Source organism: Corvus moneduloides, chromosome 18, assembly GCF_009650955.1.
Source record: "Corvus moneduloides isolate bCorMon1 chromosome 18, bCorMon1.pri, whole genome shotgun sequence".
Classification (NCBI taxonomy): domain Eukaryota; kingdom Metazoa; phylum Chordata; class Aves; order Passeriformes; family Corvidae; genus Corvus; species Corvus moneduloides.
Genome location: NC_045493.1, coordinates 4,525,073 through 4,551,093, shown reverse-complemented (window position 1 = coordinate 4,551,093; position 26,021 = coordinate 4,525,073). Strand labels below are relative to the sequence as shown.

The 26,021-nt window shown below is 41.5% G+C and overlaps 1 protein-coding gene across 1 annotated transcript in view; it reads left to right on the top strand.

Annotated features, from left to right (window-relative positions):
- The first annotated feature begins 1,516 nt into the window (after positions 1 to 1,516).
- SPPL3 (signal peptide peptidase like 3) overlaps positions 1,517 to 26,021 on the top strand; it is a 57,797-nt gene continuing 33,292 nt past the window's right edge. Inside the window, 1 exon segment of the mRNA XM_032127556.1 lies at positions 1,517 to 1,853. Coding sequence (XP_031983447.1) covers positions 1,831 to 1,853 — 23 coding nt within the window. The 5' untranslated portion in view covers positions 1,517 to 1,830.

Genomic DNA, 26,021 nt, shown 5'->3' with positions numbered 1-26,021 from the left:
CATGAAAATAATTTATTTAATCCACTAATAGAAACAAACTAAAGTGGGCTCCAAATTTCAGAGGCATCTGGCATCCCTGTAGATGCAATGAGAATGTCCCAATGACCCATTATTTTTTGGAATATTTTAACAAAATTCTATTGAGGTATAGAACTTCTTCATACTTGTTTTTAAAACAAATACCTATTTTACCAGCCCCAGGCATTTGTTCTTCTATTTATATTTGATACAGTTACGTCACCTCTAACTGTATGTTCAAACTGGCTGTTCTCCCTCCCACACTGAAAGGGACAATGAATGGGAATGCACAGCTGGACTGGAACAATTGATCCAAGCTCTGCAAAGCCCCACTTGCACAAAATTGCTGCAAGTGAACTCCCAGGAGGTAAGGATTACTCACGTGAGCAAACCCAGGAAAAAGCACTAGTTCTGCATTTGGCTGAAACATAATGAAGGGCTGAGGGTTTGGCAGCAGAAACCAGGGAGGAGAGAGGCAAGACCAGTATCAACACAGCAGTTTCTCTGCCTAGGACTTGCACAGGTTTAGTATAGGGCTGGCAATAAAATGAAGCACATGATTTTTATTTGGTCAAGGTATCTGGAAGATTCTTTTTCTTCCTTAAAAAAACACTTTTAGCATTTGATCCTATTGATTTTACTTGGTTTCAAAGATCACAAATTCAAAAAATACAGCAATCTCCAGAAACACCTGTGCATTTGATGAATTATACACCGGAGTTACAAAATATTTTACCTGAACGGTGCATTTACCACCTCGTTCAGAGGAACCCTTCGCCACAGCGGCAACGCAAACTCCTAGGAAGTCACGGACTCCTGCGGGATGCAGGAGGTCAGCGACGTGCCAGAGCAGCGGGAGGAGCCCCCGGGGTCCCGCGTTACAGGGGTACCCCGAGCGCACCGGGGTCACTCTCCGGCCAGCAGGACCGAGCCGAGCCAGCCGCGATCGCCGTCCCCAGGCACCCCGCAAGTCCGAGGGAGCTGCCCCGCTTGCTGCGGCGAGGCGGGGGAGCCGCTGCGGGAAAGGAAACGACGTCTTAGGATTCTCCTCAGGAGTCGCGGCTCCTCGCCGGAAGCCCCCAGCCCCAAAATCCACCCGCAGCTCGCACTGCTTTTCTGCCGGAGGAAGCTCCGTCCAACTCCTCGCTCCCGCCGGCCGCCGGGCACGGTACCCCGAGCGGCGAGGCTCCAGCCGGAGTGTCCGCAGCGAACCCGTCTGCGGCACCGGCACCGGCACCGGCACCGGCACCGGCACCGGCACCGGCACCCCTTCGTCCTCCCCGCGACCCACAGCGCCTGCGCGCGGCTGGCGGCGGCGGCACGTGAAGGTGTTGTGGGCACGTGATCCTGCGCGCCCTCGGGCCCCGCCCCTCGGCGTGGCTCCTCCCCCGCCGTGCGCGAGCGCGGGCACGCGGCGCGGCCTGGCCCGGCCGCCCGGTGCCACCACCTCCCGCCCCGCCCCGCCGCCGCCGCCGCCGCCGCCGCTGCCGCTGCCGCTGCCGCCGCCGCCGCCGCCGCCGCCGCCGCTCCGCCGGCCATGAGGCCCCGCCGGCGCCCCAGTGCGGCCCCGTGTCGCGGCTGCTGAGCCTCCACCCGCCCCGCCACCACCATCGCCCTTCCCGCCCGCGCGGGGACCCCCCCTCGGCTCCCCTCCCTCCACACTGCCGCCGCCATGTTGGGCCGGGAGCCGCAGCGGGGCCGCCACTGAGCCCCGGAGCCTGCGAGGAGGAGGCGGAGGAGGAGGAGGAGGTGGAGGAGGAGCCCGGGCCCGGCCGCCCCGCAGAGCCCAGCGCCGGCTGCCCAGACGCAACCATGGCGGAGCAGACTTACTCCTGGTGAGCCGCGGGGCCGAGGCCGCGGGGGTCCGAACTGGCCGGGCCAGGCCGAGCGCGGCCCTACGCGGGGACGGTGTCCCGGGCGGGGACCGGCGGTGGGGGCCTGCAGTGGGGGCCGGGGCATGGAGGGGCTGCGGGCTGAGGGTTCAGCGCGGCTGAGGAGGAGGGATAAGGGGGAAGGGAGGAGGGACGGGGCGGCCGGGCTGTGTGGATCCCCCCCGCCGGCAGCCGGTCAGCAGGAGAGGATCGCTGGGAACATTGGCGTGGCTGTCACCCCCTGTCCCCGGAGGGCTCCATGTGAGCTGCTTTCTGCACGGCCGGCGCTGTGATCCGCCGGGCCTGGAGAGGGACAGGACCTCCTTCACGGCTGTGAGGCTGCAGGTCACCTCTGCCTAAAGGGAGATTTATGCCAGCGCAGGCTGGTAAGTCGGTGGCATGTGTGTGTGTTTTCACCTAGTGACAATAGGCTTGGTCTGTGTACAGGAAATAGAACGACGAGGAAGAGACCAGTTCCTGTGGAAAGACATGAAGTATAGCAAATGAGAGGGCATTTTTTTTCTGTGTTCTGACACTGTCTCGGGCCTAGCTGGCAGTGGATCAAAGAGACAGGGTGCAGTTTCTTTCTGTATTTCTGGGGGTTTTGTACTGTGGTGGATCACAGCCAAAATATCTCAGCTAATTTACCTGCGCATCATCTCTATTGACCTGACCACTGCAGCAGTTTATTGTGATATTCTCACTACATTTTAAATCCAGCGAGATCCTCCAGAATTCTTTCTTAGATATTATGAAAAAATTACTTGTTTTGAAATAAGTCCCTTATTGAAAAAGGAGTCAAATCTTAGTTTTTGACCTTGGTGTGTGCTGAATCTGGAGAAGGGATTGAATATGCAATGAATATCCCTATTCTCAATGGTCCCATTACTTTTCAAAACTTGGAGGGATTTCTGTTCTGCCACATGTTGAGACTTTGGCAGCCCCTTCTTCCCTCTTGTCTCTTCTCTGTCAAGAACCAATATTTGTATTGGTCTTCTGCTTTTTAGATGTTCTTATTTGTTAAACAAGCTCAGTTCAGGCAGTGGTCTGCTCCACTTTAAAACAGCAGCAAAAAGACAACTCTTTTGACTTAAAAGATTGTTTACATATTGACACAGTAAATGAATATTGGTACAGATTTAGGCAGTTTAATGTAGTTCAGCCAAATGTGTCTTAGTGTGTTTTAATTGCAGAATGAAATTGCAGATTCATAAACGCTGCAATTTGTCAGCTTTCTTGAAAGAAGTAAATGAAACAAAATGTCACTTGTATGTTATTTTGCTTTTTTTAATGAGTGTCTTTGCCATAGTAATAAGTTTAAAGGGAGGATTTTAAACAGAGGTGGGAGAAGGATTTGCTCTTCTATAAGTTGTGTATTTTAGGGGAATGAAATTGGGATTTAAGGTGTTCACTGCATGCTAGGTGGATCTGAAGAGTGGATGTTCTTTTTTGCAGTACTGAGGTTGTAGCAAAATGAGGACATGATGCTTATGTCTTAAAACACTGTAATTTTGTGTCTCTATTCATAATGGTGTCCTCATGGATCTGACGTTTCAGTCACTTTGCGTTTTTACCTGTAATCAGCCTTGCCTGGGAGCTATGGGAGCAGTGGACAGAGCAAAAATCCAATTTCAATCACGTTCTCTTCTCTGTGGATATTTCATTACGTACACTTCTAGCAACGCTCTTGCCTCGGTTTATTTGTGGTTGTGGTAATGCATCTCAGCATAAAATTGGCCAGTGCTTCAGCACTTCCAGGAAAAATGTGCATTTTGTCACCTGAGGAGACTGGTGCTCATGTGCAGCAGAGTTGTGCCCAGGAGCTGGTGCAGGAGTTCAGTTTGGAAGTTGGCTGATCCCATCCTGTCCATTTGCCAGACCTGGTCCTTTCTTTGTGTTGCAAAGGCAGCTTTCCAAGAACAGGTGTGTTCTGTGGTCTAGTGTCCAGTTGCTGTACACGTACCTTATTTCACATCTGAAAATACATAATCTGGCATTAAGAAAAATCCTTTCACACCCCTGTCTTTGCATGGATGTGAATTGGTTCCTGGCTGCAGTAGTGCTTCCCTTTTGTCCAGGTGCATAAGGCTTGATTACATCTTTTTGTCCATAACTGTCTGCACGCATTGTTGAACCACTGTAGCTTCATAAGATATGATAAATTCTTATTGTGGGTTTGATTTTTTTTTTTAAAAAAGATCCCAGTTGTGTTAAAAATACTTTGAAAAAATATACTTGCCAGCTGTGATTAATGGACATGAGCATTGGCAAACATGCAAAATAGGGCTTTTTTCAGTGATTGACAGTCTTGTTAATGATGTTGTTTTGAAGGGATGAGAACTAATTCCCATGTTGCTATATTTATTGGTTTGTAAATATGAATCTTAGATTTTAAGGTAGCTTTCTATATTTCTTTTGATTTCCAAGTGGACTGAATGCAATTACTTTCTTTTATTAAGATACTATAAGAAGGAGAGACTTACGCTTTTTCCCCATCTCTGTCATAGTTTTAAATACATGAGTTATCTTTTGACACTGTTCTTGTAAGGTATTTCTTTTGACAACTTCTTTTTTTCTTCCGTAATGCCTACACCTATAACCGTATGTACTTTTATTTAACTTTTTTAGTGTCTTAAGTAGTCTTGCTGAACCAGTATTTCAGATAGAGGTGTCTTATCCTGAAAGGAGGCTCTGCTGAGAATTTTGCTGGTGAAAAAGAATACTGTCATCCTGGAAAAATTAATTTTAATGTGAAATGGGGGATAAGTGCCAGATGGAAATGCTCTTTCAAAGAATATGGACTTCTTAAAAAGAAAGGGTGTTTGAGTCAAATGCTTGTCAGTAGAGAGTAGAGAAACTTTCTTTGTCAAGTTCCTGCAATAAGAGAAGGAAAGGAGAGCTCTGTAGGATACTGCTGCATGGCAAGGTTGCTCATGATTTTGTAGATTAAATAAGAGCTAAAATTAGTTTTCTGCAAGTGCAATGGAATGGGAGAGGAAAGAGGTTGTTGAATACCCATTTTCCCCTTGCTTCCTGTCTGTACTCCAGCAAGGAAATGGAACTGTGTAGTGACAAAAGTTTCTGCTACAGCAGAGGAGGGAATAAATATGGGCAGAGCAAAATACACATTTGTGTGTGTGTAAGAGATTAGTAAATACCAAGAAATTTATCTTCAGGCACCAAGCTGTTGGAAGTATTACAGTAGGATGAGTATGGACGCAGCAGGACCTAGATTTCCTACTTTGTGAAATAGTTGGTCTTTCCTTGATTTCTAGCATTTTGTGGTGAAATTTTTGTGCTGGAGCCTATTGAGAAGGCACAGCACCATTTGTATCTTGTTTATCTTCAGTTAGTAGGTGTTCAGTGTTTTTCAAGGCCTGATGTAACACCCCCTCCCTTTTTACTGTTGCCCAGTCTGGCAATAGAGATTGCTTTGTTCTTTTTTTGCCCTTTGACTGCACAAAAGATTTTCACAGCTTCCTTCATTTGTGAAGCGCGAAGAAGGGGATTTCTGCACCAAAGCTGAATATATTTTTAATATTTCCTTTCCGAGAGTGTTGTATAAGAGTAATATGGATTGCCATGTGTGCGTGCCCTCTCAGGGTGGTGATCAGAAGACAGACTGGGAGGGTAAGCTAAGAATAAAAAAAGAAGGCACTGTATTGAGTCACTAATCTTAAAAACAACTGAACTCCCTCTTAAATGTTATAATCAGTGGGATGATTCTTGTATTAGCCATCAAATGTTTCATGACTGAAATGGTGATATATTTAGAAGCTTCTCTTCATAATGCGAATGGTGTGTCAGAGTAATCAATAGAACTACTGGGCTTTGGAATAAGTGTAAATGTACAGTGCAGTCTTTGCTCCTGGGAGAATTCAAATTGGTTGGTATTAGAAGTCTTTCTAGATTCAGAGGTCTGAGAATTTGCTTTGATTGCAATTAAGCATTTAACATGCTTTTGCCGTGAAGTAAAATGCAGTTTCTTCCAGAAGACTGAGGTGATGCTTTCAAGTCTTAGTTGGCTGGATTAGATGTGTATGTGGGAGGGCAGGGAGTAAGAGGAGCTACAGCTTGTTGACAAAACTTGTCAAGTACTAGTAAAACAATTTTTTGCATTCAAGATTTTTTACTTGTTTGCTCAGTTTAGGTTGGGAGACCTTAACTGACTAATTAAGGTGTTTTGAGGATGGGAGGCAGTTTACAACAGAAAACAGATAATTCACCTGAATTTTTAAAATGTTGCACTTGATAGGCAACCGATTGCAAAGCACACAGATGAAATTCTGTTGCGCTGCTGTCAAAAACCTGTCATGAAATCCTGGCATGAAAACATGGAGTTTGGTCCTTAATCTTACATTTTTCAGGAACTGAAATTACCGGCCACATTCCATTTTAACGATTGTTAGGAGTCTCCTGAGAACAAGGATGTCATTATATGAATGCACGTGAATATCTGGCCTGAGAAAAGTGACTTAAACCTCAGTAAATCTGAGAATATCAGGTTTATAGCTCATTAATTTGTCTTCCAGGACCAGTCTCACTTCACTTGTTTGTTACCCTCCCTGGAGCTTTTGCTATCTCCGGCTGTGTATCCTGTAGACAGGGGCACTGTCTACAGCACTGGGCTGAAAGACAAATAAAGCAAAGATCATGGGATTAGTAGAAGTTTACAGTTACTTGAAGGTACATGTGTATAGTGACTGATTAGCACAAGGAAAAAAAATCCTCCTGTCAGTATTTACTAATTGTAAGGCTGTATTTACTAATATATTGATAATTCTTTAAGAAATATTTTAAAATGAAGAACACAAATCAATATTCTCTTTGTGCTGGTGTGCAGTACCTCTTTTAATTAAGATTTCTGTCACCTATTTTAATTAAGATTTCTGTCAGTTCTGCATTTAACCTTTTCAGAATAAAGTGGTAATAAAAGTTAATGGTTCCTTTAGCTTTACCCAGTGACTGGAGATGGAGATCTTGGCTAGGGTACAGGAGATCAGTTCCATCCCCCAGGGTTTCTGGCCTTGCATCTCTCACCTTCCAGGGGAGTGTTCTCATCACCAAACTATGTGTTATTCAGAGGCTGAGCTTTGTGTGTCCACTTAAATCTGTTTCACTTCATATAGTATACTGTAAATATTTGCTGGGCCGGGAGGTAGGCATACATTTCTGCCTGGGATTGACAGGGACCTGGATTCTACTTCCTGCCTTGATAAAAACCTGGTTTGGCAGACTGAAGGGTCTGTAGTTTGTGGGAGTAGTTCAGGCTGCTTTTTGCAGGGATGAAAGGTTGAATTTCCACAAACAGAAGATGACCTTAATATGATTTCCTGTGTCACAGGTAAGTGAGTGCTTAGGTGTGTGGATCCACCAATATCAATATGTGTTCTTTTGGTTTGTATGAGGTTTGATGAACCTGAGAGCATCTCTTTCTTCTGCTGAAGCGTAGGATCCAATAAATGGTTTATTTTTTGTACTTTACGATTTTGGTATGAGTTAAGTTACCTGATGCTGTTGGAATTTGAGGAATTTTGTGGGGACTACCAGAAAAATTAATTGGGGATATTGAATTCTTTTGAGATAAGTTGTGTTTTGGTGAATACCACCATTTTTAATACTTGATTCAGTTGCTGAAAACTCAATCATTTGTCACTAAAACACAATGCTAAAAAATGGGTACTTAGGAAACCTTCCTACGAAAAGTACTTTGAAAAATGTGTCATGCTTTTTGAAATGCAGTGATACTTATTTCCTAAAATTTGGAAGAAGAGCAGAACAGACTGGTCTTTTTCAGTATCTCGGCTATTTTATTTCGTTATTTTGATAATGTGATGTGTCAATGTCTGTGGCGTAGGTGCCATTGTTTTTATTGCCCTTTGACATTTTATGATGACTCTAAGCATTGTAATATACTCTAAAAGCAAACAATTGGCACAAGTCGTTTAGTCAAAACAGTCTAATTAGATTCTGGTGACATATGAGGAAGGTTTCCACAAAGAACCAAGGATGAAATTGGTAGGGAAAAAAAAAATTGTGCACATTTTCTTTTTGGTGGTACATTGCTTTAGTGTCAGTGATTAGGATTAAAATTTGCAGCCAGTCAGCCAGTGACGGGTGTTGCATGGAGTGAAGCACAAGCTGGTGTGTGGCTGGACGGGATCCAGGCAGTCAGGCCAACTTTGAAAGGTGATGATTTAATAAGATTAATGGAGCATATGTGTCGTTGCAACACTTGCTGATCGCCTTTCTCTTTAATTTTTCCAAGGATGCTTGTGTTGGTGATCTCTTCTTCTAAATCTTTTGGTGTCTGTGCCTGAAATACTCTGATCTGCCAGACCAGGGTTCTCCCCTCATGTGCTTCCCAAGAGAAGCTCGGCTCTCACAATACGTTAAGTGTCTCTCTGTCCGCTAGAACCACCATGATGACATTATCCCAGAGCTCAATAATCGTGGACCTGTGTTGCTGTCATCTTCATTATTAGATTCTGTTGAGTATTTCTTTTTAGGGCCAGACCTATGCCTTAGGTCCCAGATTCCCTTGGATAGCCTCCATATCTGTGTGTCATATTAAGTGGTACGTTATAGACAGGGCTGTCAGAAAGTTCTGCTGGCTTTTTGGAGGGATACTTTGTAACTGATAACTAACCAAGTAAACTAGAACAGTGTTAATATCCTACAACAACAAGGATTCAAAATAATAAAAGTATGAAATAAGCCGTTCCTTATACTCGGGTGAGGACAGGGTTTAAGGTTGAAGTGACTTTTTTTTCAGGATGTCGGAAAGGAGGTTCTTTAAAACCATCACAGCCAGTGTCATAAAGTAGGGGAGAACACACTAAGAAGATGATTCTCTACTGCACAGTGTTATGTTTAAGATTCCTCTTTTATTACTGAAGTTAACAATGTAGAAGTTGGAGGGATAAAATCATATCTTGGAGTTTATATATGGTAGTGTTTTCCCTGACCAGTGGAATCCGAAGGGAAAATTACACTGTTTGACTCTGATTTTTTTTTTCCTTCTGGGCTTTCAGGTCCAGGTATTTTCTTCTGTGACTCTCAGGTTTGGATGGTCTTCCTTTACTTCCTGTAGCTAGTTCATAGACTTTAGACCCAAAAAGTATTTTCCCATGCAGGTGGGTATTTAGCCAAAGACTTTGAAATGATTCTCTTCCATTTTTATGCCATAACCTCATTCCTGCAAGTGCCTCCAGAGCAGAGGTTGTCTAGGGGAAGCAGGAGGAGACCCAGGGGGTTCCACCCTCTGTTCATACACAGTCTTGAACTTTAGCCATGAGTTGGCAAGCTTACCTGCAGAAATAGGCTCGAATCTAGATTATTCTTCAGTTCATTTAAAAGGAAAAAAACAGTTCTGTGCAGTGTTAACTACTGGCTGTTAAAGCTAAGCATCCTTCAGACCTCTTAGTTGTACACAGTCAGTGCTTCTCTGCTTGCTAATTTTGAAAGTCCAAATTTTCTTCTTCATTCCTATGGACTCTGCTGGTTTTTGGACAGAAGTATCTTTAAAAAGTCCTTTTGTTCATCTGATAACTAGCCAGAAGATAACTTCTAGTAAACTTGCAATGATACATAATTTTAAGTATATTTCAGAGTAGTAGAGATCGGCACAAATGTTAAGAATTGATAGTGTTGCACTGAATCAGAGAAGTCTGAGAGCTCTGCTTACACCATTTTCTCATGTCAGTAGTACTGCGAATAGCAGCTACATATTAGAATAGCAAAAATTTGTACGCATGGATTCATGGTGCACTGTGGTTTCAGGTGGTACAAAAAAATCAAGTGATCTCAGCATGTAAATTTGGTGCGTGTTTCTCTACAGCAGTGACATTTTGCAGAGGGGTTCTCTACATGGGTTAAGCTACTAGCAAGTGTATATCCTCAGGATTTATTTTAATTTCAGTCATTACTGGAATAATAAGCTCAGCTGACTCCAGTTGAAATAGCACAGCGTGGACAAGAACCAGCAATACAAAATATTTGAGCTCTGCTGTAGTGCAATTAGCAGGATAGAGGTGAACACAGAAGCTGAATTATGGCTCTGCTCAGTCTTAGTTCTGGTGTCTTGGCTCCTGGCCATCTGACATCCCTTCTCCAGTTGGATAGATACCTCAGGTTTAAAACTTGATTTAAATTTGTCTGGAAACTTTAGTAGTGAGTAGAAATTCAACCACGAATTCTGAGTAATTATTGTAGTTAGTATCAGCCTGCTGTTGGTGCAGATATATTGGATGTGTAAAACCGAAGCTCAATGGTGAGTTGTTACACAAAGAAGTGATTTTACTGGTTCTACTTTCAGGTTACAGTTGTGATTTATCTCACCATCATCTGTGTCAGACCTATTTGGCAAGATAAAGTAGGTGTAGCATGACTTTGACTTATTTAGTCAATGGGAGGTCCCTTCTCTAGATCACTGTTAGCTAAAGGTGAGGTTGGTGAAATAGCAGGAGGCAAAGGAGCAAACAGAGCTGCGTTATGTGGATTTATGTAACCTGTGTTGCAGACCGGTGAGATGTGGTGTGTCTGTGTCTTGCTTTCTAGGTTTGATGGCACAGGGTCACTCTGGTCCTTTTTAGAAGTTCAGATTGATGGGCTGTGTGCTGGACGAAAGATTATCTGCTCTCTGAACTCTTGTTGAGGTGGCTGATCCTATACCTTCACTTGAATAGCTGCTCCGAGAAGTTACCACAAAGGGCTAAAAGCTCTCATGGGGAACATTATGATCTCTACAGGGTTTTGAAGATGAAGAGTAGAATCTAATTAAGCTTTATGTTGAAAATAGTTTAAAGAGTGCTTTTTTCCCCTCAAGAAAAGGGAAACTTTAAAGCTAAATAGTGAAGAGCTGAACTTTTTTTTTCTTTAATTTTATGCTAACTTGACTTCTTCTAAAGCAGATGCAGCTGTAAGCAGTTACAGATGGTACAGAACAGAAAGAACCTCTTTATCATACTTAAGTGCCTTAGAGGAGCCCCAATGTTAGTTTTCCAGCTAGTTCTTTCTCTTTATTTTTTATATTTTTGCAGAACATTAAAAAAGCATGCTACCTTAAAGCTAAATCAAAAGATGGAAAGAGTCTGCCATAAACCAGAAATACTTCTCTGCAGGGGGCTTTACTGGAAAAAGTTTCTTGAGGTTTCCAAAACACCCTCTTTAAAGAATGTTCCTACTTTTTGTTGTTGTCACAAGCAAAGCTTCTTAGCTATTTAGGCAAGAGTTAGTTGAAAACAGCCTCTGTCTGTTCTGCTACCTGTTTTTGGTACCTGGAACTGACTCAGCTGTCTTAAACTTGGCACTTGGGTGTGTGAATGTTCTGTGCTTCTGCACACAGGTTGGGAGGCAGCGATCAGGCCCTGGCCAGTCAAGCTCAGGACAACTCAAGACCCTTTTTTTTTTGGGTTTGCCTCTCAGTAGAAGGTGGCAAAAGCAGGGTGCCTGTTTTGATGGTCAGTATTTTGTATTTTCATGCCAGCTGAATCCCCTTGTGACTTGGTACAGTTGTGAATAGTCATGTTCATTTCAGAATCTCACCAGCCATCATCTGACAGCATGAATTTGTCTTAATACAGGGCCAGCATGATGAAAGCTGCTTAAATCTGGCTAGACAGACTGACTACTCTATGGCTTTGACTCACAGGAGTTTACTTTTACCACTGTCACTGAAGATTTGTAGTTGGGTGCTGATGGTGTTAAGTCATTCTTTTATGGAATGTTGATAAAATAGTGTTTCATTCTACCCAGGCATGTGATGATAAAGTATATAATCCTGTACTGTTTCGGTAAGTCAACTCATCAGTAGCACTCAGCTGCTCTTTCTGACAAGGTCATATTGGTCAATTTGACTTTGGTTCTGGCTTGTTGATTGTAAGGCCTGATTGTTAAGTGCTTTGATTAAACTATTAGTTGTTGGTTTTATTTTTTTATCTGACTTCTGAATACATTGCTAAAAAGAGTTTGGATTTCTAAGCATGTAATCAATAAATACCAGTCTAAGTGTCAGAGGTATGAGGTGTGGTTTTGGTTTGGTTTTTAAAGTCAACAGTGGAGTGAATATAGGTAAGAAAACATCCTGTTTTCTGATTTCTGTGATAAAAACAACTAACCTGTTTCATACTAGAGAGCCCACTACAACTTGATAACTTAAAAAAAATTATTAGTATCATGATATTCTGCATATTTGTAACTTAAGTACAAGAATTGCTGTGGAAATGAAACCTCCAGATAAGATTTTTTTTTTTTTCATATTGGGATGGAAGGATGTGTTTTGTCTAGGAAGCAATGTAGTGTTCAGATCAATATCCTCCATATGTGAGGGGACTCTGTAGTGTCTTTGTAGACTAAGTCTTGGGTGAGTGTTCTTCCAGCAGTTAGGTCAGCTGCATTTTTGAACCTGTTTAATCTACAAAGTGATGATTCCTAGTTTAGGGAAAAGATAGAGACCTTGGAGTCTTTGCTAAGGTATCTCTCTGGGAGCTGTTCTAGGGGTTAACCCAGCAGTGCCTGCCTGTTAACCTTTTCTGTCACATTCATTGCCAAAAACACCTATATCTCACAGATAAACCAGCTGTATGGTTCTACTACAAGTATTCCTGCACTTTCTTGCTCTGAACCACTGTTTTTGCTTCAGTTGTTGCATTCGCTTTGTGAGGAGGCAGGGACTTAGCAAGGAGATGGGATTTGCAGCACATTCTGCTATCGGAGTTCTGCTCTGCATGACCAGTTCTGTCACTTACAAAAGAAATATTATGAATGTGAATAAACCCTTCTTCTATTAGTCCTTCACTGCAGTGAGTACTATACTCCAGATAGTTAGAACAAGGTTAGATGGAAGAATTTCTCTACCGTTGGTATGTCAAGAGTGACTAAGTCCAGAACTGGGCATAGACTTTGTGGTGGTCTGAGACAGTTTGGTCTCCTGGAGCAGCTTTGATTAGAACCCTGGGATGCCTGTGCAAGATGAGGAATAGGGCTAGAGTGAGAGCCTGGGGATAAAGGATGGAGCTGGCCACAAGGTCAAGAAGTTAAGCAGGAATATGCACAGACTGTTTAGGTAATACTCTGAGAGCAAGTTAGGCCACTCAAGTATCATCTATGTTTCTTGAATGAAACTCTATGCATTGGAGAGGATCAACTTCATCTTCTGGTTTTAGCTTCTGGATGACTGCAAGTGATCAAATACGGCATCAAGTAGTGATATTCCTCTGTGTGCTTATTAGGAAACCTGATGTACTTTTTTGTGTGTTCTTCTCTGTGTTGCTTCAGGTGGAGATACATACTGTGGTCTGAACTTCTTTGGTTTAGTCTGTTACCTGCTTCTCTGCATCCCCTAAGAAGTCAGATTACAGATTTAGTAAGATTTATTGTCTTAAATATTGAAGTAGTCCTTTTGCACAGTGTGTTGTTTCCCGTCCAAGCAAAGCTGCCAAAACTATTGCACATTTGTTTTACAGAACATTACAGTAAGATTTTCAAGGTGAAGTCGTTCATGAGGTCCTCAAGGGTGACACAGCTTGACCTGTCTCTAGTGCTTGGTTATTTGCACTGTTCAGCTGAGGGCAGTGGGCAGCTCTTGGTGCTGTGATGGAGCAATGAGTTCAGTTCACACCTTGGCAGGTGTCAGACGCTCTGAGCACTGGGGCCATGCAAAGTCTGTGCTTGTCTGATCGGGCTGAGAGATGGTCTGAGCACAGCATTGCTGTGGGGCTCTTGGCAGAGTAGGGCAGGCCAACAGGAATTTCCCTGTATATCCTGAGAGTCCTTGCTTTCTGCCACATAATGATCTCTTTTCTTTTGTCGTTGTCCTTTTTTGACTGCTTGCTGGCGCCATGGCAACCATAATATTCTGTGTATGATGGAACGTTGACAATAAATATGCCCGGGATGATGCATCTGGTTCAGCTGCGCTTTAGATGAACTTAGCCCTGGATCTGCAGTACATTCTGACTGGGGTAATGTGGCTGTAAGAGGACCAAGAAGAGAAGGGTGGAGTTGGGCAATTAGTTGTCTAGAGTTTTTATCCTGAACAGCCTTATTCAGAAAAATGCCACTTCTGGACTTGGATGGCTGACAGTGTCTAGGATGAGGCTGAATTGCATTAAAAGAAGACGGGCTGTATTTTCTGATGTTAAAGACTCAGTTGTCTGGAACCTGGTTCAAATAACTGCTCCAGTTGTGGAAGACACTAATACAGTTTCCTTTCATTAGGGTAAAGTGTGAAAATTTGTTATCACTTGTTACTAATAGTAGCCTTTATTTTGCTGATTGTAGTTCAACTATTGGAGGTTTTTTGTAATGGAACTTTTCAGTGCTGTTAGGAAACTTGCTGCTGAATGTCTTGTATCTTGGTACTGTGTAGGAAATGGATGGCTTTGGATGAGCAGGATTCTAGAACTCCATGACAATATTTTTGTAGTGTCTATATGGCTAATTTGGAAAGGCTGCAGTGCTATAGTCTTTCCAAATTTGTTGAAGTGAGATAACAGAATCTCCTGACCCCTCTGGACGCTGAATAATGCCCCAAATCATCCAAAAAGATCCAACTTATCCTTCATTTCTGTGGCTGTTAATTATTTTGCTGGCAGTTTGTACAGAGAGAGGAACAAAGGAAATAATTTAAAAATAGTTGAAGGAACGATGTGAATTGACAGATCTTAGCTAGTGTGGTGCCTTATCAGGGGAGCGATGTCCTGTAGTTTTTCTGTGCAAACTATTTAGCACTGTAAAATGAAGCAAATTTTTAGATTTTCTTGTAGTTGTAGACACCTGAGGACAGTAACTCTATAAAATGCCCAACTAGTAGAAATTCATAGTGCTTATTTTGGAAACAAAAGTTGCTTTGAGTAGTAGATGTTTTGTAACTAAAAGTGTCTTGGGTATATAATATGTTGGGATATTTTTAGTAATCAATGCTGAGTGGATGTTGTCTTGATGATGGGGATGGTCTTCAGTTAAATTTTTAGCATGTTGTAACTAGGCCTGTTTTTTGCTTTTTAAAAAAAATCTTACTAAACTTAAGGATATGCCACCCACCCATTTCTGATACAAGGCAAGTAGGCTAAGACCAAATGGTGATAAAAATCCTGCACAACTCTAATGCCATTTGCAAATTTCTTCACAAAAGTAATTTTCTTTCAAGTCGCTTTGTAAGATTTAAATGTATCAGAACTTGCTTTTGATTTTGAAATTAGGGAATTGACCAAACTGAGTTGGGTTCCATTCTTTCCAAGAGGAAAGGTCCCATGAATGTGAAGGTGTGCTGGGTAAGGCTGAAGGAAGGTGTTGTGTTTTGGTTGCCGTGCGGTAGTGGTGTGGTTCTGAATTCCTCTTGAAGTGTTCCTCTGGTTTAGATCAGTGACAGACCCTCCTTGCTGCCAGCCAAGCTGTGCTTTCGCTGCTGGAAAATTACAAAAACTCTCTTAAGCAGAAAATATGAAGAGAATGGCTGAAAAAGCCTTTCTGTCACTGTGTCGGTTGGATTTGAGATCCATGTTGTTGTTTTCATGACATTAAGAGAGAATTGGAAGTCCATGATAGCAGCAGAGTTTAGTGACAGGGTAACCAGTTACCTGCTTTGCTCATTAACAAGTGTTGGGTTCTGTAGCAGGTGTAGTTTCCACACTAAGGCATATTCCATCTCTACAGTCAGAATGAGAATTAGGAGCTGGTGTGTGCTTCTGTATGGTGGAATGGCTTCTATACTTTGGGGCATTTGCTTGGGCTGGGGTTTTTTTTCTTTTAGCAATTGATAATTGTTTAACCTCTTGAAAGAGAATAATTGCTACTGAATGACTTATGCTATGGCATCAGAAGTCTGTCATCAACTGCTACAGACACTGCTATTTTGCCACAACTTGTGTGTGACAATTGGTTGAACATTGTTAGGAGCTAGCACAGTTGTGCTTGGACTTTTCCAGGCTTAGTTACTTACATTTCTCATAGCTCACCATGAGAAGCATCACGGCATTCATGTAGCTGTATTGTGTTTTGTAAAGAAATTTTTCACTTGTGCAATAGTCTGGCCTTGGATGTGCTAGAGATGCTTATATTTTTGTCTTTTCCTAATGATGTCTCAGGAGATGCATCTCCCACCAGTGTTTTGTTTGAACTTTCTGGGAAATTATCATTCTGTGCTTTGAATATCTCCCTATTACCATGGCAAATAATTCATGCTGCTAATTAAGACACTGTTAGAATTGCACAGAAAGATGGGCAGGGAAGGAATATAGCTTACTTATGCTCACAATTTATCTGTCTTATAAATTTATAGAACACTTACTGCCAAGGTAGCTCACAGTTTACCAGTGAAGATATATGACCTGATTCATGGTTTCTGTCTCCTGAAGGTAGGAGGGAAAAAGAGCCAGATGTGTTTTGTCTGGTGCATATGGAGGCACAGGGTGAGGAGCAGCATTGTGCCCTGAGCTAGATTTGTGTTCTGTAAGAGAGAAACACATTGAGAGAGACCCTTCTGCTCAGAATGGAGGGCTTGAAACTGGGAAGGCCATGAGTTCCCTAAAGAACTGTTGACTGGCAGTTTCAGGCTGAGCAGAGTTTCTTACACTGGTCTTGCAAACCCAAAGAAGACTCTTTTGTAACTCTGAAATGAATGTGAAGTCATTGCACAATCTGGCAAGTGAGTAATAAATCCAGCAGACTATTTTGGTGTTGGTTGGAGTTCAAAGAGAAATTAGGAGACCTAATTAAGGTGTGCATTAAATACCAGGGAGGTATCAACACTGAAGGAAGCTGATGGCAGTGTCTTTGTTGTCCACATGTAATAGTGGAGACTCTAAAACTATTAATTCTGTGGTATGTTGTGACTGTGTATTGCAAGCCAGATGCTATTTCTGCTTTTTTTTCTTTTCCTATTGTTGTAGGTAAGATGAATTAAATTCCATCTTGTCTGAAATTTGGTGGGTAACTCATATATTCTCTTCTCTCTTCAGCAGCAGTTATTACTAAGTCTTGTTTAATACAAAAAGATGAAAATCATCAGCCTTACCAATGGCAGTGTGGTAGTTCATGCTGCATCATGTCTGGAACTGGGTTGTACTGCCATTGCACGCTTACTGTAGAAAATCAAATGCCTAATATTGAAGAAGAATGTTTTTCTAGTCTTTCTTCTTAATGAAAGATAATGTTTTCCTTTATAAAGGCCTATGTGATTAGATATTTATCCTCTGTTCCCAGGAGAGCAGACATTGCGGTTCATATTTTCTGTTTTGTGAAACAAGATTTCATATAGCTGACTACATCTCTGGAATCTGTCATTCTCCCCCTAAAAGGAACTGAAAGCAAATTGGCTTTCTAAAATGTGAAAGAAACCTAGAGCAAACTCTTTGTCATCACATTCCTGGTCAAATCCAGCATTTGCCTTCCACAGAGTTTCTAATATTTAGTAATGTCTGTGGTTTCCCATGGGGTTGCTTAGGTGAGCATAGTGAGAGCTGTTGAAAGAGGAAAGAAAGACGACTTCATCATGAGGTGAATTGAGCCAAAACTCTTGGGGATTGTATGCATGTTTTGTATGTAGTTTTTAAAATCATACTTTTAATCCCAGTGTTTCTTTCCTTCGCAATAGGTTATTAATCAGAGAAAGAAAATACTAACTGTTACACAAAACTTACATAGATTAATTGAATTCTTACTGGTATATACCAGAAATATATCAGAAATTATGGGGTGATTATTCACATCAAATTTTAAACTTCAGCTCTAGGACTGCATAAATACCTGAAGGGAATGGAGAGACCAGAGGACACTTGTAAGCCCTGAGTAGTAGCATGTCTTTCTCCACTGACTGTGTAGGGAGCATGGTCTTGGAAGTGAAGGGCTTCAGGTGCCCTAGGAAGAGGGACTTGAATAACCTGTGTCCGTTTGACTGAACATCACAAATTTATAGATAGCACAGCAGTTCCAAAAAAAGGGAGTTGTTCCCATCTTCCTGCTGAGGTGCCAGCAAGACCTGGTTGTTGACTGAGAACTTGGCTCTTACTTGCAGAAGTGCAACCTCCACACTTATCAGCATCACTAATAAATGTGAGCTCTTGCCTTAAGAGGTACATGGTTCTGTATGTGTTTAGTATTTTTATAATTGGTTTGGGGCTGAAAATGTGTTTTCCAAGACTTATACTGTTATATTTACTAGTAATTTCGGGAGAGATTAGAGAAAAATATTTGGACCAAACCTAGTGTTCAGCCGTGAGTAAAAAAAGTTCACTTAGAAGTAAAATTATCTTCATTTTTTTTAATCCGTTAATCATATCTCTCAGCTTTTTGTCACATTTTTCTCTTTTTCTCATATTAAAATGTTACCCAACTTTGTTCATTTTACGTAATTACTTGCCTTTTCTTGCATTTCAGATACTTAGGTTTAGAGCTGTCTTAAAATACAGGCAACAAAGCAGGCAGGGAAAATGTCTGAAATTTTAAGCTGTTGTGATTTTTGTTGTTGTGCTTAATCCTGTGCAGTGTAAGCTGCAGTTGTTCATACATAAAATCTTAACTTAAAAAGCCTCCCTGGTGCCAAACAGTGATGAGATAGTGTTTTAAAAACAGCTTAAAATTTATGTTAGCTACATCCTCTTGGTGCTTTACTTCTTATGAAAAAGTAGTTTTCAAATAAAACATTAAGGATGATCAAGGGATATTCTTAAATATTTCATTTTACTTTGTTCACTCTGTACAATCAAATCTGAATAATGTTATGAAAGTGAAATAGTGTTTTAATAACTCAAAATAGCATATTGTTTTTAGGTACAAGAATCAATACAAAGTGACAAACTCACTGTGAATTGTGTCTAAATTTAGTAGGTGTCTTCAACAATCAACCAAAAATTCTAACATTCAAATCAGCTTTGTCATCTTGCTACTACATTTTCCTGAGTTTAACTTTTTTGGAGCTAATTTATGTTCTAGTTCTGATGTGAGTGCTTTTGCCTGAAGGGTGTTCAGGAATTATGACTGTTCCAAGGGTGAACTTGGTTATTTTTAGGAAGGTTAAACATCTGCATGTTCACTACAGAACTTTTTCCAAGAAAGCATTTTGTTTCTGAGCAAGAAATATCAGCAGAAATATAGATGCAGCACAACAGAGTGTAATCTCTGCCTTCTCAGGGAACTTGGATATTTTCAGACTGGTCTGTTGCTTGAAGTACCTCTGGGTGTACATAAGGATATTGGGAGGATTTAGCTCTGTAGTATTTTTGTAGGTGGCTTTGAGACTGGAATCCAGAGCAGGGATGAAACCAAGCAGAGGTGCCAAATTAGGAGTGGTTTTGGGGGGACATAAGGAGTATATTTGAAATGTTTCTAAGACTCCAGGTATTTGCATTCTGGCTGAAAAAAACCCAACAGTTTTTGATTGAGATCATTTGATTGCAGAATATTGTTCTGTATCAGTGTTAAACAGTTTTCTGGATTCAGAAATTTAAAAAATGGTACAGGTACAATATAGGATTTGGGATAGAAAATTTAAGTTGTATGTAATAATTTTAAGTCTTTCCCATATATGTTGTATGTGTATAGGAAAAAAACCCTCAAGGTAAATTGTGAAAGTTAAATGAATTAAAACTGAAATAACTTCAAAAAGAGGCTGCCTTCTCTTTTATATGTGGTGTCTTACACCCTTGATTATACAGAATACTGCTTTGAAAATGTATTCTGACTGCCTAGTTTGCACCTTGAATGGCTAAATCAAAAGTCTTATGAAAATATTCTAGTGTTCTATGAAGATATTGATTGCTGAAACATTGCATTTGCAGCTCAGGGTTATTTTTCCCCCACAGCAGTTTTCAGGTGCTGCTTAGGGAACTGTGACATCCCTTTTTCATTTTCTGAGTATATTTTGAGTGTCTTTAGCTCTATACTCTTTTTTTTTTTTTTCCTTAAGGAGGAAAACTTCAGATTTTCAAATGTTGGTTAACTATTCCAGTTTTCTAATAGTGGTGATAAAATGGTAAATCTACTTCTGGTGGGAGGTGATTTTTAAAACTGATAAGTAGGTGTTTTATATGCCCCTTGAGGATATCAAAACTCTTATGTCTACATGCTGACAAGCTTCTGTCTCTCCAGCTGTGTATTTGCTGGTGTGGTAAAAGATTGCTTCTCCCCACAAATACAGTTTGATTTCACTTGTTTGCATGTTGATGGCGGGAGACTGTTGCTGAGTTGAAAAGACTGTTTTGTTTATTTGAAGTGCTTAAATCTGGTCACTCGATTTGTATTTTGTTACTTGCTACATACATTACATGAAAATGTGAATAGAAACAAATGGTGAAGGATCAACATTTAGGCTTCCAGCATGTAAAATTCCCTGGAAAGCTCAGTCCTCTACTATGGCATCAGCAGCCTGTGTTCAAAACCATATCGTGTTTGTTTTATAGTTAATTCCTGGATGCCAGGCATATGTTAAGTCATTCTGAGCCTGCTGCTGCATGGACATCCCTATTGATCCCAGCAGTTCTGTGTTTTTCCTGAAAGAATTGAGCTATTAATTCCCTAATCCTTAGGGAAATTAAATTAATGTCAGTATTGGAGACTATTGTTTCCGTGGGTTCAGGATTCATACTAAAGTGTCAGTTTGCACATTTCAAAGCAATTCTGTTAAAGATGGGAAGAACAGAAGTTAACCTGGCTCGCATTTACGTATTTTCCTTTCTATCCATGTGATCGGAAGTGTCATGATTTTTACTAACACCTGAAAAATCTGTTGTGGCTGCTCCTGTCAGGGCTGGACTGGCAGTTTTTCTGGGTTAGGTTTATGCTGGTAAAGATGTAATCTGACTCTGCTGTGACATTTAATAAATGCTGAAGGAAAAACTTCTTTTTAGAAGTGTATCTCTGCTGTGTTGCAGTTTCTCTAGCCTAAGTCACACATTAAAGGAGTACAGCTTGAATTAATGAGATGTGTATTTAGAATGACTGGTGCAAATTAGTGGATGACCTGAAACAGGAGAGAACTTACTTTCCTGTGTAGTGTTATCTCAATGCCTTTACCTAGAAATTTGCTTTTTAAAAGGCAAACATTTTGTCCAGTAAAAATAATATTTTGGTTTTGTTTGGGATTTATAGTAGCTTTTGAACCTGGTTATCCCTGGGCTTGCAGAATATTACAGACTCGCCCAGTGTGTTGTCTGATGCTGAATCTGGGGTGTGCATTTCAGTTCTGCGTTTGTAGAAGGCAAATGATACATAATGAAATGACAATATCTCTCTGATAAAACTAGAATTTTAAAGTGGGTGTAATTTGATGCTGGTCAAATACAGATTTCATTTAGTCCCATACATGAAGACTCACTCCTATACTTCAGTTTGTCCAAAAGGTTTCTGCGATGCAATATTGAAGACATAAGAAAATTATGTTGACATAAGAAAATTTGCTGTTAATAAGCATTTCAGCGTTTGGGGGCTCAGCTCAGCATGTGAGATGCCTCTAATAGTCTCTGAACATTATCATTTAATTAAACCTCTACTGTTTAGAGTAAGTGAGTACAGAAGATCAGTAGGACATGTTCTCCTTCTTTTTCTTGTTTCTCTAGACTGAAAAGAGCATACTGGGTAATACATTTGGAACTGGTCCACTTGGTTTTTGTGTGTGTGGGTTTTGGTGTCATCCCCCCTGCCTGCCCCCCCCCCCCCCCCCCCCCAAAAAAAAAGCATAGTGGGTGAAACTTTGAAGAAGAACTGCCACTTCTTGTGTTGTCACTAGTATTCTGTGACTACAGAGATGTTAATTGGAAAAAGAAATTGGATTTGAGGAGGAAATTGGATCAGTTTACAGTTTGGTGTTGGGAAAGAGTGTAAGTTCCCCTATTGTGAGTAATACAGTTTTAGCTCATTTTAATCTCATAGTTCTCCCATGTGGTGTTTCCTTTTGCCTGCGAGATGGCTTCTCCCCTACTGTGTATTTTTCTAGACTAGATAAACCCAGTTCCTATCTCTCCTAGTTGTCTTAGAAACTCTTCTCTGCACTCATCCCAGTGACAGGCTAATAATTATGCTCACACGGAAACTAAATTCACACCCGAGTATGCCTTCCCCCTCAGCAGTCCTCTCTCCTGTCTGTGCTGGATGGATTGTGTGCTCTTACACCACATGACTCAAAAGAATAGAAATTAAGAGGACACCTCAGGAAAAAAGAAGTGTCTATCCAAAATACTCTCGTTAGTAGGCTCACTAGTATGGGGAAATCATAATGCTCATAATGTAAAACCTTAATTGACTTCTGTAGTAAATCATATGCAGTTTTAACAAGTTAATTGCATTAGAGTCTATTTATATGCATTTAGTGCCATGCTAACAGTTGAAGCTGAAGTTCTGTTTCCTGCTACATGATATCCTTATTCACCCAGCCCTTGGCACAGATACTTTGCATTGGTTGGCTGTATTTGTGTGTAGTGTCTCATTTTGGTGCTTCATGCTCAGAAAAATTTTCCTCCTCTAATAAATACACATTTGCTTGTTTGGATTTTCCTTCTGTGCTAAGTAAAATAGTAATTTCTTCCCATTGATTAAGAGACTTTGTGGAGTGTGTCCTGTGCTTGTGGGTGTGACTTGCATCAGAACAGGAGGAAATTCCCAGTTTTAAACTTAATTTCCCCCTTATACTGCCTCAGTTGTAACTGAACCAATCATGGGAATCATGGTGTGTTCAAATACGCCTTTGTGCATTCTCTCTGGGTGGGATCTATTCAGTAGTGAAGCTGCTCTTTAACATATTGGTAATGTAGATCCTAATTGCTTTTCCTGTTTAAAGGAGTTTAGTATTGCAAGTTGCAATACTAAAAGTATTGCAATACTTCATACTGCAAATATTTAGTATTGCAATACTAAAACTAAAGTTGCAAGTAATGCAAGTTGCCTTGAATTTGCTTTTCAAAAAGCAAATTATGTTGCTTTTTTATTTTAGAATTGTATTTCTGGTTTTGTGAATAGCAGTGCATTATTCTTAAAAAAATGAAGTACTAGAACTATGAAATATCATTACAATATAACAGGTGTGAGATTTTACTTGAAGCTTTTCATTCTAGCTCCATGGAAGGTTTGGTTTTTTGCTTTTGTTGTTGTTTTGTTGGGATTTTTTTTTCTTTTTAAACTCCTTAAACTTTCTTTTTTTCACTTACATAGCAAAGTAGTAGGGATGTTTCAGTCAGTGCTTCTGCTTCAAGGAGGAAATGAAACATACCTTACATTTTCTGGATTCATTGCTGGTAGTTCCTTGACCTACTTGAAGCTCATTTTTCCCCTTGTCTTGTTTTGAAAGACAGGTGTCTGCTAAGGAAGGCAGGAGCCTCCCTTGGAATGGAAAATGTAACCCCCTTCCCTCCCTCCAAATTATTATAATTTTGAAATTAGGGGCTTTCTGGCAGAGATATGAGAAATAGGAATAACAGTTCTTTACTAATATATATATATGTATATGTATAACAGGGCAAACACACAACAATAACTATGGCAGTAACAGCAAACACAAACCCAGTGCCAGCCTTCTCGGCTGTCAGGCCCTTTCCCCTCGGGTGCAGTTCCGCTCGCAGCCGGCAGGGGCGCTGGCGGCTCCCGGTGAGCAGGGCAGGTGCGATGGTTCCCCCGCGGCTGCAGGGGGCGCTCCGGAGCGAGCTCGGGGAGCACGCGGCACTGGTGTCCTGGGATCCCGGGGAGGGATGGAACAAAGGCTTCACAAACCCCTGGGCAGCCGATCCCGGTGTCCGGCTGGACCCTTGGGAACAGCAAACTGAAACGGCAGGGATGAGCACAAAATCCCGGGTGGTAGACAAGATGTATCAAACTCCACAGCTGCAGCAGGAAGCCCGGGACTTCTGGGCGGGCAGGGGGTGCGTCGCTACAGTGTAGCGAAGACTCAGAGCAGTAGCAAAGGAACGGGGCGGGGGTGGTGGGGGTGGTGTCAGGTCAGCGATGGCCTGGCTCCCAGCAGGGCAGGGAAAGGCGGGCTCAGGATCCCGGCCTTTTCCTGTAGAAGAAAGGCAGCAGAAGGCAGGACCCCGCAGTGGTGATGAATTCTCCCCACAGTGACTGCAGCCTCTCTCCCCTCCAAACGCCGAGAGAACAAGACAGCTAAGGGCTCTCACCCTAACCCCCTTTTCCCCAGTCCAAATCTTGTGGCATCTCTGCCCTACACGAGAAAACCCCAGGTAGAAGAGAGGACCCCTCCCCCGAGCTGTGGCCTTGTCTTTTGTCTCCCTTAAGTGTACAGTCGTTATGGTCTCTTAGCAACACGTATTGGTAAAATTCCTTAAGAGAAAAAAAGGAAAAGGAGAACTGAAAACCCCAACACCCCTACCAACACTTTTTTCTTGTGTTATCAAGAATAATGATAATACTTTCTGCTTATATCAATGTGCATTTTGATCATATTTGTATGTTTGGAAAATAGACTGATCTACTTAGTTTGACTTCTGTGTGTGTGTCTGCCAAAGTAACCTGATACTCTTGTAGAGCTTTGGGTCTACTACAGACCAAGTAGCTTTTTGTAGTTCTTGAGATTAACAGGTGTAGAGCTGAAGTCTTCCTATCCCACTTTCCTAAATTTAGAAAAAGTTAGTCTGAGTGTCACACTTTGCAAATACTCAAAAGTAAGTCTATGTCCAATTCTGTGAGCTTGTTTTGATGTTCTCTGACTGAGAGAGAACGTTGGGTTTGGTTGTTCATTTGTTTTTCCTTTAGTGAAAACAGAATTTATTGTGTGTGTAGACAGTGTTACAGAACACATTGTCAGAAGTGGTACATTAATTGTTTGGCAATAATCTGCAAAGTAAATATGAATCTCTTAATTGTGAGGCAGAGAGGAGGTATTTGCTTACCACTGTCTTCCGGTTCCAGATGGAGCAGCAGTGAGGATTGGGACAAATATTTAACTCCAAATTATAGAAACTCCTATGTTTTGTCAGCTTATAGTGTAGGGTCATCTGAGGTCTGCTGCCTGAATGGAAGAACTTGTGATGTCGAAGCTGTGTTAACAATGTTGAGTCATGAGAGAAATTGCTTGTCAGCACTGTCACTGCGGTTGCTTCCAACCCTGCCCCAAGAGGTCTTCTGTAAGAGCAGCACCCTCTCTGAGCCCAGGTGGAGAGTTGTGACCAACCTGGGGCTGGCAGCAGCAGCTGTGGGATTACGGACATATCCTGTGTGACTTGGATGGGGCTTTGTCAGGGACTGGGGGATTCTTGTGTGGAAGAGGCTGGGACTCATTCTTCAAGGGAAATGTGTTTTACTGTAAGCTGGAAGTAGGGAGCATCCTCCTGTTTTATATGATTATAGTCATTCTAATGAACTTTTCTGTTAAGTATAAAAAGACTTACAGAGATCAAAACATAGATGGGAGGCTAGGGTGAAGATTCTTGAGCAGTTTTTATTTTTTTCCTGCAATTAGAATAAGCACCATAAAATGAAACCCAGCACTGAGCAGCCTTTTGTGTAATGCAGAGCTGTACCACCAAGTGATTGAAAACTCCGGGTTGCATATATGACTGGGGTATAAATTGATACCTTTATAACCCGAAGTGATCTTAGCCATCAAAATTGCAGAAAACTTTCCTGTGCCAAGGATAACCACTGACTTTTCCAAATGGCCCTTCCTGAAGCACCATGTTATTTGGATCATGATGAGGCTGTCTAGCATAAAACTGTAGAGAGCTTGCACAGTGGTACTTTGTAGACTTAAATTACAGTAACCACACTTGATTTGCCTTTTTTCCTAATGTAAAAAGGGCTATTTTTTGAAAATTCATACAGTTGAAAGTGGTAATTTAGATAGAAGAGCTGTTTCAGGAAGTCTTTGGGGTAGGCTAAATATTGGACTGACCTTTGCAGAGTTCACTGGTCTGTTGGAATCTGAAAATTTACATAAAGAAATATACTTGTGGCTCTGGCAAGAGAGGATTGTGCGTAACAGATCTTGATTTAACCTCCTCTCCTCTCCCTCCTTCCAGTACTCCTTTTGATTATTTGTGGAAGGTGGAAACAGTTTTCTAGATGAGGAAAGTCTTCCTGTGTGGTCAGTTTGTTCTTGCGGCTAAGCTGCAAGTTTCTTGCTTTGTCAGCTGTCTCATACATATATTTATGTGCATTGTCATAGTTAGATATTTACATCTTGTTCTGATA